Raw genomic sequence first — 22,343 nt, forward strand, 5'->3', positions numbered from 1 at the left:
GAGAGAGGGAGCTTCTACTAAAGCATGTATGCATGTCAGTGCTAGATTTGAAGTAACTACGTTTCATGGTGAACATGAGTTGTCATATATAAGTGTCAAATACAAAACAGTGTTTACACTAACATAAGTCTACTGTAGATAGCATAGCCTATTATAGAACCAGCATGACAGATGAATGCCTTCATGGAATAAATCATTTCAAACACAAACATGGCCCTTTGATTTGACTGTGGCCTAGTTGGGAGTGGTCCAGATTTGACTGTTACTAACTAGAAGAGTCCTAGTTGGGAGTGGTCCAGATTTGACTGTTACTAACTAGAAGAGGCCTAGTTGGGAGTGGTCCAGATTTGACTGTTACTAACTAGAAGAGTCCTAGTTGGGAGTGGTCCAGATTTGACTGTTACTAACTAGAAGAGGCCTAGTTGGGAGTGGTCCTGGTTTGACTGTTACTAACTAGAAGAGGCCTAGTTGGGAGTGGTCATGGTTTGAATGTTACTAACTAGAAGAGTCCTAGTTGGGAGTGGTCCTGGTTTGACTGTTACTAACTAGAAGAGTCCTAGTTGGGAGTGGTCCAGATTTGACTGTTACTAACTAGAAGAGTCCTAGTTGGGAGTGGTCCTGGTTTGAGTATGATACCCTTGCGTTGGGAATCCATGCAACGGCTCTTAAACCCGTACATTCCTGAGACACCCATGTGACACCAAAAAGACTGAGGCCAGTAAAAACAGTCACATGGCCCGGACCTCTTGGCGTATTTTCCGTTGGCAGACTCACACTAAACAAAGTACCCAGTCTTCTCCTCTCTTTCCCCCAGGTCATCAGAGACAAACCCTAGAAAACAGGATCCCTGTTTGGAAAAACAGCCTCCTTGTTCCTTTCAACCCTGCTGATTTCAGCAGTAAAACTGCAGAGTGCCAGAGAGAAGTATCTTGCTGCACTCTGAACTGCTTGTTCTTTAGAAACGGCTGTTTCTTTCTTTTAGCATGGTACCTTCTAACTCCTATTGGTGATGTGCTGATGTATTAATGACCTGCTGCTTAATTATAGGCTCATTTGTAGACAGGGACAAACTGAGGATTGAGGAGGTCGAAGGGGGACTACTTGATTAGTGTCTCCAAGAGTGTCTGTGAAGTCAGGGTTTCTAGTGGCTCAGAGTTAACGACTGAAGCACTGTCAGTATTGCCACACACAGGCAACTCAGTTCCTTGAAAATAAATGTACTCTTCGTTATACAGAGCCAGGGCCTGGCAGAAACCTGACCAGTGAGTAATCAACTACTTAAGTTGGTTTGGAAAGTGTCATTTAGTTAGATTCAGAGTTGACATCAAGGAGCACAGAAAGTACATTAATTGTTAAACCTATTGTTTGTATGTCAACCCTTAAAATAGTGTCACAGTACAACTTAAATAGAATATATTCGTTTTACTACCATTGCTGTTGCTTTGAAACCTATGTCTAAGGCCTAGATTCAAACCGTAGCACTAAAGATCCACGCTGTAGTGAGATTAAAATTGAAAGGTAACGTCCCAAATGAGATGAAATGTGCAGCATTTACAGTCAATATAGTTTCCGTGAACCTGGGAGAATTCCCTTTAAATTTCACTCGTGCAATACCGCGGATCTTCTACGATACGTATTGAATCAAGCTCTAAAGATATTCCATGATATATGCAGCTACACCACACCCATTCTCTGCTCCACACTTGGCAATGCAGCAGCCACTCTACTTCCTAAGGAGCCCTCCTGTCTGGATGGACCTAACGCAACATGTATCTGCCCCACTTTCTAGAAACATCTCTGTCTGAGATTCTCGATCACACACATGCATGCACGGAGACACACACACATGCGTACAGACACAGGCACACACATAGACCTATATACAGTTGAAGTCGGAAGTTTACATACACTTATGTTGGAGTCATTAAAACTTGTTTTTCAAGCACTCCACACATTTCTTGTTAACAAACTATAGTTTTGGCAAGTCAGTTATGCACAAAGTAGATGTCCTGACACAAGTCATTTTTCAAACAATTGTTTACAGACAGATTATTTCACTTATAATTCACTGCATCACAATTCCAGTGGGTCAGAAGTTTACATACACTAAGTTGACTGTGCCTTTAAACAGCTTGGACAATTCCAGAAAATTATGTCAAGGCTTTAGAAGCTTCTGATAGGCTAATTGACATCATTTGAGTCAATTGGAGGTGTACCTGTGGATATATTTCAAGGCCTACCTTCAAACTCAGTGCCTCTTTGCTTGACATCATGGGAAAATCAAAGGAAATCAGCCAAGACCTCGGGAAAAAAATGGTAAACCTCTACAAGTCTGGTTCATCCTTGGGAGCAATTTCCAAACACCTGAAGGTACCACGTTCACTTGTACAAACAATAGTACGCAAGAATAGACACCATGGGGCCACTTAGCCATCATACCGCTCAGGAAGACGTGTTCTGTCTCCTAGAGATTAACTTCTGAGTGTAGGGGCCAGTATTTTGATGTTTGGATGAAATTTCTCAGGCCCAGAATATGCGTAAATTTGTCAGATTAGGATAGAAAACTCTAACGTTTCCAAAACTGTCAAAATATTGTCTGTGAGTATTACAGAACTGATATTGCAGGCAAAAACCTGAGGAAAATCCACCCAGGAAGTGCTGTTTTTCCTGAAACCTCTCGGTTCCATTGCATGCCTTCCTTCCATTTAAAGGGATATCAACCAGATTCCTTTCTCTATGGCTTCCACATGGTGTGAACAGTCTTTAGACAGTTTCAGGCTTTTATTCTGAAAAATGAGCGAGATGGATCACATCGCGTCAGTGGATGGCTGGGTGCCAGCAGAGTTTTGCATGCGCAACAGCTTGGAGCAGACATTTTCTCTCTCTCCTATTGAAAAGGCTACGGTCCGGTTGAAATATTATTGATTATTTATTGTAAAAACAACCGGAGGATTGATTATAAAAAACATTTTGACATGTTTCTACGAACTTTACGGACACTATTTGGAATTTTTGTCTGCCCCGTCGTGACCTCTTGAGCCTGTGGATTTCTGAACAAAACGCGCCAACCAAGGAGATATTTTGGATATAAAAATTATCTTTATGGAACAAATGGAACATTTATTGTGTAACTGGGAGTGCAAACATCCGAAGATCAAAGGTAAGCGATTTGGGCCTCCCGGGTGGCGCAGTGCTTAAGGGCGCTGTACTGCAGCGCCAGCTGTGTCAGAGACTGGGTTCACGCCCAGGCTCTGTCATAACCGGCCGCGACCGGGAGGTCCGTGGGGCGACGCACAATTGGCCTCGCGTTGCCCGGGTTAGGGAGGGGTTGGCCGGTAGGGATGTCCTTGTCTCATCGTGCACCAGCGACTCCTGTGGCGGGCCAGGTGCAGTGCGTGCTAACCAAGATTGCCAGGTGCACGGTGTTTCCTCCGACACATTGGTGCGGCTGGCTTCCGGGTTGGATGCCGCTGTGTTAAGCAGTGCGGCTTGGTTGGGTTGTGTATCGGAGGACGCATGACTTTCAACCTTCGTCTCTCCCGAGCCCGTACGGGAGTTGTAGCGACGAGACAAGATAGTAGCTACTAAAACAATTGGATATCACGAAATTGGGGAGAAAACGGGGTAAAAAAAATTAAGAATAATAATACAAATAAAAATAAATAAAAAAGGTAAGCGATTCATTTTATTGCTCAAATCAAATTTTATTTGTCACATACACATGGTTAGCAGATGTTAATGCGAGTGTAGCGAAATGCTTGTGCTTCTAGTTCCGACAATGCAGTAATAACCAACAAGCAATCTAACTAACAATTCCAAAACTACTGTCTTATACACAGTGTAAGGGGATAAAGAATATGTACATAAGGATATATGAATGAGTGATGGTACAGAGCAGCATAGGCAAGATACAGTAGATGGTATCGAGTACAGTATATACATATGAGATGAGTATGTAAACAAAGTGGCATAGTTAAAGTGGCTAGTGATACATGTATTACATAAGGATGCAGTCGATGATCTAGAGTACAGTATATACGTATGCATATGAGATTAATAATGTAGGGTAAGTAACATTATATAAGGTAGCATTGTTTAAAGTGGCTAGTGATATATTTACAACATTTCCCATTAATTCCCATTATTAAAGTGGCTGGAGTTGAGTCAGTGTCAGTGTCAGTGTGTTGGCAGCAGCCACTCAATGTTAGTGGTGGCTGTTTAACAGTCTGATGGCCTTGAGATAGAAGCTGTTTTTCAGTCTCTCGGTCCCAGCTTTGATGCACCTGTACTGACCTCGCCTTCTGGATGATAGCGGGGTGAACAGGCAGTGGCTCGGGTGGTTGATGTCCTTGATGATATTTATGGCCTTCCTGTAACGTCGGGTGGTGTAGGTGTCCTGGAGGGCAGGTAGTTTGCCCCCGGTGATGCGTTGTGCAGACCCCACTACCCTCTGGAGAGCCTTACGGTTGAGGGCGGAGCAGTTGCCGTACCAGGCGGTGATACAGCCCGCCAGGATGCTCTCGATTGTGCATCTGTAGAAGTTTGTGAGTGCTTTTGGTGACAAGCCGAATTTCTTCAGCCTCCTGAGGCTTCTTCACGATGCTGTCTGTGTGAGTGGACCAATTCAGTTTGTCTGTGATGTGTATGCCGAGGAACTTAAAACTTGCTACCCTCTCCACTACTGTTCCATCGATGTGGATAGGGAGGTGTTCCCTCTGCTGTTTCCTGAAGTCCACAATCATCTCCTTAGTTTTGTTGACGTTGAGTGTGAGGTTGTTTTCCTGACACCACACTCCGAGGGCCCTCACCTCCTCCCTGTAGGCCGTCTCGTCGTTGTTGGTAATCAAGCCTACCACTGTTGTGTCGTCCGCAAACTTGATGATTGAGTTGGAGGCGTGCGTGGCCACGCAGTCGTGGGTGAACAGGGAGTACAGGAGAGGGCTCAGAACGCACCCTTGTGGGGCCCCAGTGTTGAGGATCAGCAGGGTGGAGATGTTGTTGCCTACCCTCACCACCTGGGGGCGGCCCGTCAGGAAGTCCAGTACCCAGTTGCACAGGGCGGGGTCGAGACCCAGGGTCTCGAGCTTGATGACGAGCTTGGAGGGTACTATGGTGTTGAATGCCGAGCTGTAGTCGATGAACAGCATTCTCACATAGGTATTCTTCTTGTCCAGATGGGTTAGGGCAGTGTGCAGTGTGGTTGAGATTGCATCGTCTGTGGACCTATTTGGGCGGTAAGCAAATTGGAGTGGGTCTAGGGTGTCAGGTAGGGTGGAGGTGATATGGTCCTTGACTAGTCTCTCAAAGCACTTCATGATGACGGAAGTGAGTGCTACGGGGCGGTAGTCGTTTAGCTCAGTTACCTTAGCTTTCTTGGGAACAGGAACAATGGTGGCCCTCTTGAAGCATGTGGGAACAGCAGACTGGTATAGGGATTGATTGAATATGTCCGTAAACACACCGGCCAGCTGGTCTGCGCATGCTCTGAGGGCACGGCTGGGGATGCCGTCTGGGCCTGCAGCCTTGCGAGGGTTAACACGTTTAAATGTCTTACTCACCTCGGCTGCAGTGAAGGAGAGACCGCATGTTTTCGTTGCAGGCCATGTCAGGGGCACTGTATTGTCCTCAAAGCGGGCAAAAAGTTATTTAGTCTGCCTGGGAGCAAGACATCCTGGTCCGTGACTGGGCTGGATTTCTTCCTGTAGTCCGTGATTGACTGTAGACCCTGCCACATGCCTCTTGTGTCTGAGCCGTTGAATTGAGATTCTACTTTGTCTCTGTACTGACGCTTAGCTTGTTTGATAGCCTTGCGGAGGGACTTTTTTCTGACTTTCGTGACCAATCTACTTTGCTGCTAGCTGTTTATAATGTTTTGTCTGCTGAGAGAGATGTCCTAACAAATGCTTGGATAGCTTTTGCTGTAAAGCTTTTTTGAAATCTGACACACCAGGTGGATTAACAACAAGCTAAACTGTGTTTTGCTATATTGCACTTGTGATTTTGTGAAAATGTAATATTTTTTGTAATTTAATTTGAATTTGGCGCTCTGCAATTCAGCGGATGTTGACAAATTATCCCGTTAACGGGATGGGTGCGCCAAGAATTTAATGTACTTTGGTGCGAAACGTGCAAATCAATCCCATAACAACGGCAAAGGAACCTGTGAAGATGCTGTAAAATGATTCCTATACCGACATAACCTGAAAGACCGCTCAGCAAGGAAGAAGCCACTGCTCCAAAACCGCAATAAACAAAACAGACTACGGTTTGCAACTGCACATGGGGACAAAGATCGTACTTTTTGGAGAAATGTCCTCTGGTCTGATGAAACAAAAATAGAACTGTATGGCCATAATGACCATTGTTATGTTTGGAGGAAAAGGGGGAGGCTTGCAACTGTGAAGCACGGAGGTGGCAGCATCATGTTGTGGGGGTGCTTTGCTGCAGGAGGGACTGGTGCACTTCACAAAATTGATGGCTTCATGAGGTAGGAAAATTATGTGGATATATTGAAGCAACATCTCAAAACATCAGTCAGGAAGTTAAAGCTTGGTAGCAAATGGGTCTTCCAAATGGACAATGACCCCAAGCATACTTCCAAAGTTGTAGCAAAATGGCCATCACAAAGCCCTGACCTCAATCCCATAGAAAATTTGTGGGCAGAACTGAAAAGGCGTGTGCGAGTAAGGAGGCCTACAAACTTGACTCTGTTACTCTGTTCACCCAACTTATTGTGGGAAGCTTGTGGAAGGCTACCAAAAACATTTGACCCAAGTTAAACAATTCAAAGGCAATGCTACCAAATACTTATTGATTGTATGTAGATTTCTGACCCACTGGGAATGTGATGAAAGAAATAAAAGCTGAAATGAATCATTCTCACTAATATTATTCTGACATTTCACATTCTGAAAATGAAGTGATGATCCTAACTGACCTAAAATAGGGAATTTTTACTCAGATTAAATATTCAGGAATTGTGAAACTGAGTTTAAATGTATTGAGGCTGAGGTGTATGTACAGTTGAAGTCAGAAGTTTACACACACCTTAGCCAAATACATGAAACTCAGTTTCACAATTCCTGACATTTAATCCTAGTAAAAATGTAATGTGTATCATGTTGCGTTGTATCATATTGTGTTGTGATGTGTCATGTTGTGGTGTGTCATGTTGTGTTGTATGATTTTGTGCTGTGTTGTGTTATGTTTTGTGTCATGGTGTGTTTGGTCGTGTTGTATCACATTGTGTTGTATGATGTTTCTTGTGTCATGTTGTATTGTGTCGTGTTGTATGATGTTGTGTTGTATGATGTTGTGCTGTAACATGGTGTGTTGTATTGTATCATGTTGTATCATGGTGTGCTGTATCGTTTTGTGTCCTGGTGTGTTGTATCATGTTGTGTTGTATGATGTGTGGTGCTGTAAAAGGTTGTGTTGTATCATGTGATGCTGTAAAAGGTTGTGTTGTATCATGTGATGCTGTAAAAGGTTGTGTTGTATCATGTGATGCTGTAAAAGGTTGTGTTGTATCATGTGATGCTGTAACGTGTTGTATTGTATCATGTGATGCTGTAACATGTATCAATTGGAGCCATGCTCACCTGCAGCATGAGCTCGCAGTCGTCTCGGCCGACGAAGATCATCTCCAGGGGCAGACGGCGACGAGTGCCCCCGCTGCTCACCAGGAACCATGATGTGAGACTCATCTCTGCTACGCTACTCACTCCAACCATATGTCATCCTGAGAGAGAGAGCGAGAGATTGATTAAAAAAGCTTCTTCTACTTTCCCATACGCACAAGTGGTTATCTCCACCTTGCTACCACAAAAATACTTCCACCCTGCTACCATTCAGTGGGTAAACGCAAGTATTTCCCGTGACAGTACCTCAAAACAAAATGTTTAACTGGCCCACCACTCCACCCTGGACTTGAACAGCCTTTACGACCAGGTCCACCTGTACAAGGCAGCAGTGTCCACCTTTGCCCGGACCCTAAAGGACGCCGCTCTCAAACGCAGCCCCAACACTTCATACAGGAGCAACAGATCAATAGACCCCCACACCCCAACCAATCAATACCCCACAAGTCAAACATGCCCACACCTCATGTAGGCCCCCTCAGATCAGACCTATGCCCCTCCTGCCCACCCCATGCCACCCACTCCCACAAAGAGGGCCCCAACATGGAGCTCACACATACGACATGGTCGTGAGCAGGCAAACTGGCCCAACCCCCACTCTTACACTATCCCAAGCCATTGGCAATGTACCAGATGCTCAGCAGGCTCAGCTAACACTTACTGGTCTGAGGCCAAACCACACAACCAACAACATTTGACACTTTATGGAACACAAAGCCTTCACTATATCTTCCTGGAATACCCAAGGCCTGAGGTCATCTGCCTTTGGCCTAAAGAGCGGGAACATTGACTTCACCAAAGAAATCAGAAATACAGACATTGTCATCCTACAAGAAACATGGTATAGAGGAGACGGATCTACTGGTTGCACTATAGGTTACAGAGAGCTGGAAATCCCATCCACCAACCTACCAGGTGTGAAACAAGGAAGGGACTCAGGGGGTATGCTAATTTGATATAGAGCAGACCTAACTCACTATATTAAATTTATCAAAACAGGAACATTTTACATTTGATGAGAAATTCAAAAGGAAATTATCTTACCTACAGTTGAAGTCGGAAGTTTACATCCACCTTAGCCAAATACATTTAAACTCAGTTTCACAATTCCTGACATTTAATCCTAGTAAAAATTCCCTGTATTAGGTAAATTAGGATCAGCACTTTATTTTAAGAATGTGAAATGTCAGAATAATAGTAGAGAGAATTATTTATTTCAGCTTTTATTTATTTTATCACACTCCCAGTGGGACAGAAATTTACATACCCTCAATGTCACGTTCTGACCTTAGTTACTTTGTTTTGTCTTTTGTTTTAGTATGGTCAGGGCGTGAGTTGGGTGGGTTGTCTGTTAGTTTGTCTATTTTCTATTTCTATGTTTGGCCTGGTATGGTTCTCAATCAGAGGCAGCTGTCAATCGTTGTCCCTGATTGAGAACCATATTTATGTAGCCTGTTTTCCATTGTGTTTTGTGGGTGGTTATTTTCAGTCTTCGTGTGTCTACACCAGACAGAACTGTTCATGGTTGTTTCTTAGTTGTTGTTATTCAGTGTTCAGTTTACTTTATTAAAAAGATGAACACGTACCACGTTGTGCATTGGTCCTCACCTTCTTCCCACGACAGCCGTTAAACTCAATTAATATTTGGTAGCGTTGCCTTTAAATTGTTTAACTTAAGTCAAATGTTTCGGGTAGCCTTCCACAAGCTTCCCACAATAAGTTGGTTGAATTTTGGCCTATGCCTCCTGACAGAGCTGGTGTAACTGAGTCAGGTTTGTAGGACTCTTTGCTAACACACGGTTTTTCAGTTCTGCCCACAAATGTTCTATAGGATTGAGGTCAGGGCTTTGTGATGGCCACTCCAATACCTTGACTTTGTTGTCCTTACGCCATTTTCCCACAACTTTGGAAGTATGCTTGGGGTCATTGTCCATTTGGAAGACCCATTTGCAACCAAGCTTTGACTTCCTGACTGATATCTTGAGATGTTGCATCAATATATCCACATAATTTTCCTACCTCATGATGCCATCTACTTTGTGAAGTTCCCCAGTCACTCCTGCATTAATGCACTCCCACAACATGATGCTGCCACCCCTGTGCTTCATTGTTGGGATGGTGTTCTTTGGCTTGCAAGCTTCCCCCTTTTTCCTCCAAACATAACGATGGTCATTATGGCCAACGATCTTTGTCCTCATGTGCAGTTGCAAACCGTAGTCTGTTTTTTTTAATGGCGGTTTTGGAGCAGTGGCTTCTTCCTTGCTGAGCGGCTTTTCAGGTTATGTCGATATAGGACTCGTTTTACTGTGGATATAGATACTTTTGTAACTGTGTCCCCCAGCATCTTCACAGGGTCCTTTGTTGCGATTGATTTGCACTTTTCGCACCAAAGTACATTAATCTCTAGGAGACAGAACACGTCTCCTTCCTGAGCGATATGACGGCTGTGTGGTCCCATTGTGTTTATACTTGTGTACTAATGTTTGTACAGATGAACGTGGTACCTTCAGGCGTTTGGAAATTGCTCCCAAAGATGAACCAGACTTGTGGAGATCTACAATTATTTTTCTGAGGTCTTGCCTGATTGCTTTTAATTTTTCCCATGATGTCAAGCAAAGAGGCACTGAGTTTGAAGGTAGGCCTTGAAATTCATCCACAGGTACACATCCAATTGACTCAAATAATGTCAATTAGCCCATCATAAGCTTCTAAAGCCAAGACATAATTTTCTGAATTGTCCAAGTTGCTTAGAGGCACAGTCAACTTAGTGTATGTAAACTTTTAACTGGAAACTTTTAACTGGAAGGAGATCCTCACCCTGAGCTCGTGAACTTTATTGCTCTGGGACTGAACATTAGCGAGTAATATACCCGGAAGTGGTGGATGGTGTGCATGCCTCCTGAGTCGGACTAAAAGTCGTCTCCAAATACCTCTTCTCCGCCGGTGGAATCTGGGAGCTGCCTCTGTGATAAGTTAAATCGCCTTGGAAGGTACGAAAAAAGGATCCAATTCAGGAAAGTTGTATTCTTGGTCAAAATGCTGGTGAGTTACTGCCTCTCTGATATCCAAAACTTCTTTCCAGCTGTATGTAATAACGCAAAGGACGTTCTGGGCTAATAATGTGAGAAATAACATTACAAATAATACTGTAAATTTGCTTAGAAGCCTGAAACAAGACGGCCATGTCCATCGGCGCCATCTGCAATGACTCATTTACATAACGCAACATTTTGAGTTGAAAATGTGATGGAAACCCATTTCACTTCTATTTTGTATTCAGTTCAAGGGAATTTCAACGCAAAAGTTATTTTCATGTGCACTGCGTCCTCACGCACAGCCTTTTATCCACAACAAATCAATTTGATGGAAACACATCTCTGGTGGGAAAATATGCATTTTGTTTTTATGAAGATTTTTGAATATTCACATTGAAAATCTGTCACCAATTGTATGGCAACCTAGCTAGTAAGGTACTTAATTGTTACAAATAATTTGATAATAAGATTTTTAAAAACAGCTGCATTGAACCTTTAACTTCACTAGGGTAGGGGGCACTATTTTCAGCTCCGGATGAAAAGCGTGCCCAAAGTAAACTGCCTGCTACTCAGACCCAGAAGCTAGGATATGCATATAATAGAAAACACTCAAGTTTCCAAAACTGTTAAAATAATGTCTGAGTATAACAGAACTGATTTGGCAGGCAAAAACCTGAGAAAAATCCATCCAGGAAGTGGGATTTTTTAAATGTTTGTAGTTTTCTATTGAATGCCATTACAGTATCCATTGACGTAGGATTCAAATTGCACTTCCTATGGCTTCCCCTAGATGTCAACAGTCTTTAGAAATTGTTTCAGGCTTGTATTCTGAAAAATGAGAGAGTAAGACCACTCTGCATGAATGGACCCTACAGTGTCCCAGAGGTTTTTCATGTGTATGTCCGAGTGCGCGCTTTTCTTGTTTACCTTTTATATTGAACGTTATTGTCCGGTTGAAATATTATCGATTATTTAGAATAAAAACAACCTGAGGATTGATTCTAAACATCGTTTGACATGTTTCTACGAACTTTACGGACACTATTTGAAACCCAGGCTACCTAAGTATAATTCTAAATCAGAGACAACTAATGGACACCTGCCTCTGATTGAGAACCATACTAGGCCGAACCATAGAAATACCCAAATCATAGAAAAACAAACTGCCCACCCCAACTCACGCCCTGATCATACTAAATAATGACAAAACAAAGGAAATAAGGGTCAGAACGTGACATCACCACTCATTATAATGGCTGTCTATGGGAATACCAAAGGAATACCTCCCAGATTGCAGTTCCTCTGGCTTCCAGTTGATGTCAACAGTCGTTAGACAGAGTTTCAGCGCTGTTTTTATGAAAAATATGCTAGAATTTGTCGTTTTTCTAAGTGGCTCCTATTTGGCTGTAGTGTTGTGGTGCGAGTCAGTGAGGGCTTGCACTTCGTTACCAATTTTTTGTTTTAGGTCTCTGTCTGTTCAGTGAGTTCTCATTGAGAGTTGTTTTCAGTTCCTACCGCTTCCACTGGATGTCACCAGGCTTTGGAATTTGGTTGAGGTTATTCCTTTGTGCAATGAAGAATAACGGCCATCTAGGAAATGGGTAACACTGTTGAGAGTTGCGAAAGACTTGAAAAGTAGCATTGGTTTGTTGTCTTCCTGTATTTAACACAGATAGACCCGTCTTCAATTTGATCGATTATTAATGTTTAAAAATATCTAATATGTATTACAAAAGTACTTTGAAATGTTTTGGCAAAGTTTCCAGGAACTTTTGAGATTTTGTAATGACGTTGCTCAATTTGGAAGCTCTTTTTTTCTGGATCAAACGCACCAAATAAATGGACATTTTGGATATATATGGACAAAATTCATCGAACAAAAGGACCAATTGTGATGTTTATGGGACATATTGGAGTGCCAACAAAAGAAGCTAGTCAAAGGAAAGGCATGTTTTATATTTTATTTCTGCGTTTTGTGTAGCGCCTGCAGGGTTGAAATATGCCACTCTCTTTGTTTACTGTTGTGCTATCATCAGATAATAGCTTCTTATGCTAACAGCCAAGACAATGAAGTCATCCCTTAAAGGACAAAAATCATTGGAGAAAGCACAAGCGAATCTAGCATAATCAGCTCTTTGGCTAATCCCCTTCTAAGCCATAGCATTACTTTATCTAAATACAACATGACAAATTGTGTAAGTAGTATAGTGATCTCATTCCAGCCATTCAAAATCATTCCCTCCTCGCTAAACCAATCAGATTTCAGGCTCCCTCTGAGAGAAAGTGACACATGAATGGAGTGTTCTCTTCCGGGTGTCTCTAATGTGTTTCTCTCCTGTGACCATGGATCCTCCAAGTAGCGTCATGGTCACATGATGCAACAGTCCCTCAGCCTACTTATCCCATCATAGGCCAGGGCTACTGACTCAGACCACCTATCACTGCCAGATGCGTGCGCACACACACACACAAAATAATGCATAGGCAATCTGTGCAAGCACTCCCACATATATCCAAGATGCTGAGGCAGGTGTTTCAGTAAAGGCTGCCATGTTAAATGTGGCCTCCTGTCAACTAAAAGGAACTAGATTGTAAAACCTCATAAATGAAATAGCTTGCCTGATCTTCTTATTTGCTTCAGCAGGCCCAAAGCTAATGAGAGCGCTTTACTTTGATACATGGCTGCATCGACAGTCAGAAAGAATAGGGAGGCAAGACAACAGCCCAGGGCAATAAACAACTAAAAGGACTGGATCTTACTCGGTCTTATTCTGGTCCCAGATGACTGCACTATTATTTACAGTCTGGCCAGACCAGACCATACCAGATGAGGCCAGGCCAGACCAGAAAACACAGAGGTATATATCTAACTTTTCACAAAAGGAAAGATCAAACACAAGGATCCTTTCTTTAAAGGCTGCACAGCAATCCCATCAATCTGTTTGTTTTCGGTATGGAAGTGATTACTCATCACTGGCAGGCTACATGTTATATAACCACACAATCAATTGATGTTGTGTATCCATTCCTTGAGGGCACCGTGGCCTCAGACAACATCCCTTGCTAATATTAGACGTGATTACAATACCAACAGAGAGCGCCGACACTGCCCGTGTCCGAAAACCAACACTAGCTTACTACATACTTAAACAGCATACTATGTACTCATTGTTGCATACTATTTAGCATATACCGTTTAGTAAAATGTATGCCACGGCCGCAACGCAGTAAACTGGCTGAGTAGATGGGACGGGGTCAAGTGCGGGTAGATCTTTCCAAATTCAACAGACATGCATCGCATTAGCCAGCCTGATAATAGTTTGTTTTCAATTCGATACATTTCTCTAAACTGGTTACAGGCAAACTATCACATTGGACCCAATGGAGTCATAAGCCTACTCAGGCTGGTTATAGGCAGACTATCACATTGGACCTATACTGTAGTAGACCATATAGCACATCGATCCTATTTAAAAAGGACTGAAGATGGAGAAAGATCATTTGGGTCCATTTCAACATATTTATCAGTGAAACCAAATATAACATATAACATATATAAATGAAATCAAATAGCCTAGTACACACACAAAAACGTTTCAAATGTTCAAATCATAAGGCTATTGCACAGACAAACGTAGACAATCGGGTGTGTCGCAAATTCAGAACCGTTGGACGGCAACATAATAAACTAAAGCACTGTTCATTGGGAACAAGATCAGAATGACTGCTAAGGCTTGATCCAGAAATGTAATAATTAAATAGGTAGCCACGCCTACAAAACTAAACCAATCCATATGTTCAAATAAACAGTCCTGGGCTGGTTTTCCCAAAAGCAATGGGAAAAAGAATAATCTTAATTCCATTGAAACTAAAAGGACGAAAGATGGTCTTAGTGCTACGAAGCTTTTGGGAAACTCAATAACTCAATAACTCAGTCACATCCCGAGTCCCCGGAAATCAAAAGGTGGTTTAGTATTTTCTTTAAAAGCTCGGGCAAAGGCCAAGAGAACAAGAAACACTTTTCAATGAAAACAGAAATCCACTTTGGTTAAAAAATACATTTTAAAAAGGCTTCTGTTTTCTAAAATGTAGCCTATGATACAATACTCGATACGATTCAAAAACGACTTAGCCTACATTTGAACACCATCGCTATTCGGCATCTTCTCAATTATGTAGCCCAGTTCTATTGTTTGGCTACTTGAAGAGAACTAGGGCCTATCACTCGCAGCCCACCTCTTCCAATGCATTGTGGAAAAGTATGCATCTAATCCTACTAGATGAAGAGCTGAAATTATAAGAACGTCCTGGCATTTAAACCATACTAGATTTGAAAGAATTCACATACTTAAAACTTTCTATTTTGGTATCATGAGAATGCTCTATTGTGTTGTTTTGCATTAATTGGTGCATTTTGGGAGCTCATCCCAATATCTAATTGATCAGCTGTTGTAAAAGCCTTAATGAGTATGAAATCCGGGCATTTCAAGTATACTCAATTTTCTAAATGTCACATACTATAAAACAATTTTTTTGGTGTACTCAAATGGCCTACTATTTAGGTCGCAAGAATGGGTATTCAGACACGGTCAGAGTCTGGTAATTTCGGGGGAAATGTGACTATGCAATAGGAAGACTTCCAACTAAACTACTGGGCACACATTGAGGGTACAATGGCTTATTCCCAGGGGCGTGTTGCTGCTTCATGCTGACTGTCTGTATGGAGACAATTCACTTTGAAGTTTGTACCAGAATGGACTACTTTTCCTGTGCTAATACATGAAAAACACATTGTGTCACTTGCTTACCTAACCACAATGTGCCACTATGCCAACTGCTCACATAGAATAGTATTTGTATTTCCATCCTTTAATCAGCATATCCTTATATGATCTCAGTTAGACTATGGATCCGTAATAACATGGCTTAATTCATGAATGCAAAAATTATTATTTGGTGACAGAACAATAGAACTATCACAAAGGACTCAGCACTTACATGGCTGTCTAGGTGAGATACGTCTAGGTGAGATACGTCTAGGTGAGATACGTCTAGGTGAGATACGTCTAGGTGAGATACGTCTAGGTGAGATACGTCTAGGTGAGATAAGCAATCTCATCCATTTTTGTTTCATTCAAGAGCCCCCGGGATAGGCTAAGATAGGCTGACTGCAAAGTTGAACAATAGCTAACAGTCTCCCTTTGTTAGTTAACCATATTATTGGGTGCTACAGTATGGGGACAGGAGACCTTATAGGGAGAATGGCTATGGAAAACAAGCTCTACAGACCAACTCTGTTTGACCAAATTAACTCAAAGAGCCCCTATCTTCACAAAACATTTCCTTGTAGACAGCACATAGACAGCACCCAGACAGCACATATACAGCACATAGACAGCACCCAGACAGCACATATACAGCACATAGACAGCACCCAGACAGCACCCAGACAGCACCCAGACAGCACCCAGACAGCACCCAGACAGCACCTAGACAGCACCTAGACAGCTCATCTATCACCTGAGCAGCTTGTGAGAAAAACCAAACTGTGCAATAATCCTGCATCCTAAACTGAGCCTGATTGTGATCAGTACGTAAAACCCTTATTTAATACACATGCTCATTGACCTTCATTTTTTTATATTTTATTTTATTTTACCGTTATTTTACCAGGTAAGTTGACTGAGAACACATTCTCATTTACAGCAACGATCTGGGGAATAGTTACAGGGGAGAGGAGGGGGGTGAATGAGCCAATTGTACGCTGGGGATGATTAGGTGACCATGATGGTTTGAGGGCCAGATTTAGCCAGGACACCGGGGTTAACCCCCCTACTCTTACGATAAGTGCCATGGGATCTTTAATGACCCATTTAATGTTCCATATGACCTACACATGGAAATACATGCTGGGCATACTGTATGTTTACTCAGATAGGCTTCAACGTATAGACTGTAATTGATGACTGTAATACTATTGACATTCAAATGTCTGTACATGTTTTAAGTGCAGCATGGCATAATCCCCATTGGGCATCCGTTCACATCCATTCACATCAAACAATAGATTACAATCCTTTTCCAACGTCATTGATAGATGTTCTTAGAAATCCCTAATTCAACAGCAGCACGGAAAAATGACCAGCTATGAACAATAAGGTATATATTATTATTATTATTAATCATAGTATTATTATAAAGCTAAATGGATATAGGTCACTGGTGATTTAGCACACATGCAACAATGTCATGATGGATATAATCATAACATTCTCTAGGGATATGGGGAACCTGTACTAATGGTGACCCTACTGGCTGTGGACATCAGTAGATGACATGGGACACTGAATTCATTGGTCACAGTCATGCACCATCTAGGATCTGGTCTATACAGGGCGGTAGCAGTGAAAGGAGGCTACATTACTCCAGACACAAAAATACATGTATGTTTTATTTTAGAAAAACATAATGCATAAGCGGAAAAGTGTATGTTAAGCTCATACAGGTTATTATAGAGCAAGTCAAGAAAATGTTTGATTCAGTAAATACACTGACCACAGCCAGTGAAGCTAAAACATTAGCTCCACCTTGCTCGGCTCTGGCCTTACTAGTGACATTAGCACTTAACTAGCCATTCCAAGTTAACTATGAAACCACCTCTAATGTTGTCCAGAGATGGCCTTCCTATTTTCACAGGACAATAAAAATAGCCATGTCACTCACACAGAAACAGAGACTGGCACATGGAAAGAAATTATCCATACTGGCAAAGATAATAGGCCAATGTCACACCCCAAAACGGATGTGAAGTTGATTGCATGTAGTTTGAGACACTTATTCTACATGTGGAAAAAGTGGATGTTATTCTTTTATAACATGGCTGATGAAATAGATGCAACTAGCCTACCCATGGTATAACTACAATTATAAACTGGTGGTTCGAGCCCTGAATTCTGATTGGCTGACAGCCGTGGTATATCACACTGTATACCACCGGTATGACAAAGAATGTATTTTTACTGCTCTATTTCCGTTTAGTAACCAGTCTATAATAGCAATAAGGCACCTCGGGGTTTGTGGTGTATGGCCAATATACCACGACTAAGGGCTGTATCCAGGCACTCCGAGTTGCGTTGTGCATAAGAACAGCCCTTAGGCGTGATATTGGCCATATACCACACCCCCTTGGGCCTTATTGCTTAATTATCCCTCTCCTTGAAAACAAGAGCCCATTATTCTTTCAGGCAATTTACCCATGAACCTCTAGTAAAATAGACCTGGTGGAAGCTTCAGTTATATTCTTAGTGTGTATAACAACACTATTATAACAACACACTATTATAACAACACTGAAAAGGGAACTGGCCCCGTGGCAGTGTCTATGGCAGAGTGAAGTAGGAGGGTCTCATGAACAACATACAAAATGCTGTAGTAAAGTGAACTCATTTCCCAAGCTTCCTCTTGGCTGTTAAGAAACAATGGCAGGGCTGGACAACAAAGTCCTCAAACATAAAAAATGAAGATATTCTTGAAGAAAACAAGCTTGTTGTTAACAGGAGGTCATTGAGACTAGACTCCAAAAAGAGCTTCATGAGTGGCATGATGACCTTGATAATAATTTACATTATACTGTATACCTTGTTGTTACCAGGAGGCCATTGAGACTAGACTCTAAAGAGAGCTTCATGAGTGGCATAAGGACCTTGATAATAATTTACAGTATACTTTCAAATTGATGCAGAACTATATTTAAAGTACTCTAACTAAAGTATGGTAAAATGGGTCAGTACTTAGGCGTAGGCTACTTCAGTGTGCTGCCTCTCCAGTCATCCAATGAGTCGGACACAGCTGCCTACAGCCAGTGGTTACAGTTGGAGTGCTGGCTATGATAAACCAATCATTGATGCAGAACTATATTTAAAGTACTCTAACTAAAGTATGGTAAAATGGGTCAGTACTTAGGCGTAGGCTACTTCAGTGTGCTGCCTCTCCAGTCATCCAATGAGTCGGACACAGCTGCCTACAGCCAGTGGTTACAGTTGGAGTGCTGGCTATGATTATCAGTGGCACAGGCCCAACACTTGAATTCCTGCAGGAGGAGACAACGATTCAAAAGCAGATGGTCACTGTCCCGCTCTCAAAGAATACCAGTCTGTTTCACACTGTCCCGCTCTCAAAGAATTCCAGTCTGTTTCACACAGACAAATGGCTGTTTAATGCAGGAGCTGTACCAGAAGTTCTGTGTAGCTTTAATAAATTGGTTTATTTAAGGTTCTAGCTATTGTAAGCCAATCAATTTGTCTGACTATTGTGTTTCTAAAATGTTTGTATAGTATTATTTCACAGACCACCGCCTGCCTGATTCACATTAGTTTATCACTTTTCATGAGCATAATGGACAAAGCAGAATCTCGAGCTTTAGTGATAAAAAAAAAAAGAGAGAGCTCTTTTCGAAACACCCCTCTAATTCATGGGAATTTGACATTAGGTGACGTCTTGAAAGAGGTTCGAGATTGTCTCATGGAGAGGACTATGAAATCCAAACTAAACCAAAAATATAAAATTATTCAGATGCATTGGCAGCACTTTTTAAGTTGAAGCCTTGTGTGGTGAAAAAACCTATACATTACACAAAGAGAGCCGATATGAAGTAAAGCAGGTCACTGAGGCAAGCTGTCTGGCTTCAAAATAAAGCCCCCACACTACAGAACACACAAGGGCTTCATCTCGGGAAAGAAACAACTGACCGAAAAGAAAGGGATATACTCAGAAAAATCCTCTGCCATTACAAATAGACGAACCAATCGGATAAAAGCCCTAGTCCGTAAACTCCACTGATTAACTGGGAACAACAGGACATTCAGATAACCCGACCGGTCCAGTAGTGCCTAGCCTGAACATAGCCTGGTTGGCTAAAGCTAAAGGCAAGCATTAGACTATCAAATTGTATCAACTAAAGGAAATGTAGCAAATAATCAAACACTACAGTAGCTACAGGTCAGCGTTATCCTATCAGATACACAGTAGCCGATTACATGGCAGGGGAGATTTGCAACAATGCAGCAAGCCCACAAAAGCTGGAGAAGTGGCCATGCATGCAGCATGACAATACACTGCAACCAGCCTAACCAGTCTCACTACTCTCTCTATATAACGTTAGCCAATAAAACATCAGCCTTTATAGGCTAATCATTCTGCACAGCCCCATTGTGAATTTTGAGTTGTATAATTTAAAACGTTCATCTGCTCTTTCATAATTCACAAATATGCCCTGGAATGAAAACGTTGTAGCCAATTATATCATTGTTCCAGTTACATTGTCAGAAAGTAGGCCTAAAGACAGAAAAGATGGAGTGGGAATTCCAAGAACTGTATTTATTTATTCATTTGTACAGTTGGTTTACTTGGAAGCAATACAACATTCTCTCCAAGACAATCATACAGCTGTGGAAAACGTTTCATTATCTTGCATGTCTCACTTACCTTTTATTTACTGCTCTATTTCGCTGGCTTTTATGGTGGAGGCTTGCAATATCCAATGGAACTGTACACTGATCTCGGTGCCCAGACCTAGTAGCCTATATACGTTGGTCTTCTCTCAGTTGCTCAGCAATAACGCTTTTCCTTACAAATAGCAGTTTCCTACATCCTCCACGAGTCGCCAGCGTCTGCAGTTCCAGCTCGACCCGGTGGGCGTGTTTTCCAGATTGATTGGCAAATACAATAAATGCAACTATCAAAAACAAAGATGTTCAACAATGTTGTTACAATATGCTAATACATTCGATACATATGTATTAGTGTACATTGTTTTGGCCGAATAAAAGCTATTTTATGTGATTGTGAAGACTGATCTCGCGATCATACCAATCTGATAGGCCTACCAACGCGATATTGGGGTTGTAGTTTTTATTTTAAACAGTTCAACAAAAGTTGAGCATCACCTAAAACTACAAGTTCCAAGGCCCATTGCTTGGTTCAGGGAGGTATTTGGAAAGCTGCTTGATTCAACGGTTCACAGCTGAGTTGAAGCCAGACATGCATCAACTCTGCTGATATCTACACGGTAGCAACCGTTTTGTATGTGTAACTTAGCTAGCTAAATACATCAAGGACACACATATAGATACGTTCACACGTTATCCATGAAGCCACAGTTCGATTCTGTTGAGCCTAGGAGGAAGAAGAGTTGGGAGCGTAACAAACTAAACTGAAGAGGTAACGTTAGGCTAGCTAGCTAAAGATGAGGGTTGAGTTTAGCCATAACATTTTGGGCTATAACTAACGTTAGCTAGCTGGTCTTTTTGTTGTATTTGTGGTTGACATTAGCCATAGGCCTAGCTACTTAAGGTGTTGCAAGAGCTGGAGAAAACATCCCCAAATGTACTCTCTAGCCTGTCTCTTCAAAATATAGATACAATGTCATTTGTTTGTTATTGAGCTGTGCAAATACACAGTCATATCTGTTACACAGTAAACCTTTCAACATGATGATTTGACCCTGAAAGGGAGCCAACCGCAGCATCCAGCAGCGGAGGACTCATGAACCGAAGGCAACAGAGTGAAGCTGGTACTAGCCACAACCCCACTCACTGCCTGTGATCAATGTCATCACTTCAGTACCATAGACCAGGGGTCTCCAACCCCAGTCCTGGAAAGCTACTGGGTGTGCAGGCTTTCATTCCAGCCCTGCAGTAACACATCTAGCTAATTTTACTTATCATAGTCCAGATTGAGGACTCTCATACTCCAGACTCAGGACTATGCCGAGCTGAATACTTTAATCAGATGTGTAAGGGATGGGCTGGAACAAAAACCTGCACCCCTCTTGCAGCTCTCCTGGACTGGAATTGGAGAACCCTGTAAAAGACACAAAGCATTATGGATCAGGGTGATTCCATGCCGGGATAGACCCAAACTATTTTTGTATCTCCAATTGTTCTAGCAATTCTCACAGAGAAGCTTCACTGGGAGGAACGGTTTTTGATATGCTTTTTACATCTGTAACACAATTTTTTTGAAAATCATAAATAAAGTGGCCACCAAATAAAGTGGCCACCCATTGATCTGTGAACCATACACGATAAAAACAAAACCTTGGTGTTGTTTTTATGTGAGCTTTATTTGCCAATGTTTGTATATGAGAATTACCAGAACAATCTGAGAAACCAAAAATATTTTCTGGCCATGCTGGCGTGGAATCGTCCATCAGCACTGATTTTGCAGAATGACATGCTCACTTCATTATACATATCCTTGGTTGTTTTGTAGCTAGTGTAACGACCCTGGGTTTATATGTGCGGATATCGACTCTACCGCTCGACTTCGGGCTGCTCCCTGCTGTTTCATTACATTGGTGTCAGAAGTGATCGGACCTTGCATCCACGACAGTGTAAGTGCTTGGCCGGTGAGCGCGTTCATATAAGACGTGGAGTCGCTAGCTAGCGCGAGGATGCGCTCTTTGAAAGGAGGGAGTAGTGTAACGACCCTGGGTTTATAAACGAGGATATCGACTCTGCCGCTTGAGCATGCTTTTGGGGCACAGTCGATAGCGCGCTGGACTTCGGGCTAGAAGGTTGAGGGTTCGAGATCTGCTCCCTGCCTGTTTCATTACAATTACATTGGTGTCAGAAGTAGGATTAGTGTCACAATCAACCTTTTACCTTTA

At 42.1% G+C, this 22,343-nt stretch overlaps 1 protein-coding gene across 2 annotated transcripts in view; it reads right to left on the reverse strand.

Annotated features, from left to right (window-relative positions):
* LOC109900093 (centrosomal protein of 170 kDa-like) overlaps window positions 1-20,456 on the reverse strand; it is an 85,761-nt gene extending 65,305 nt beyond the window's left edge. Inside the window, exons 1-2 of one of the 2 annotated variants that reach the window (XM_020495817.2) lie at window positions 20,159-20,456; window positions 7,602-7,741 (exon numbers count right to left, since the gene is read on the reverse strand). In XM_020495817.2, the coding sequence (XP_020351406.1) occupies window positions 7,602-7,733 (132 nt within the window). In that variant the 5' untranslated portion in view covers window positions 7,734-7,741; window positions 20,159-20,456. Of the gene's footprint in view, window positions 1-7,601; window positions 7,742-18,465; window positions 18,560-20,158 lie in introns of those variants that run through there. The other variant, XM_031835199.1, reaches the window with a different exon arrangement.
* Between the last annotated feature and the right edge of the window lie 1,887 nt (window positions 20,457-22,343).

This window comes from Oncorhynchus kisutch, linkage group LG11 (assembly GCF_002021735.2).
Source record: "Oncorhynchus kisutch isolate 150728-3 linkage group LG11, Okis_V2, whole genome shotgun sequence".
NCBI lineage: Eukaryota > Metazoa > Chordata > Actinopteri > Salmoniformes > Salmonidae > Oncorhynchus > Oncorhynchus kisutch.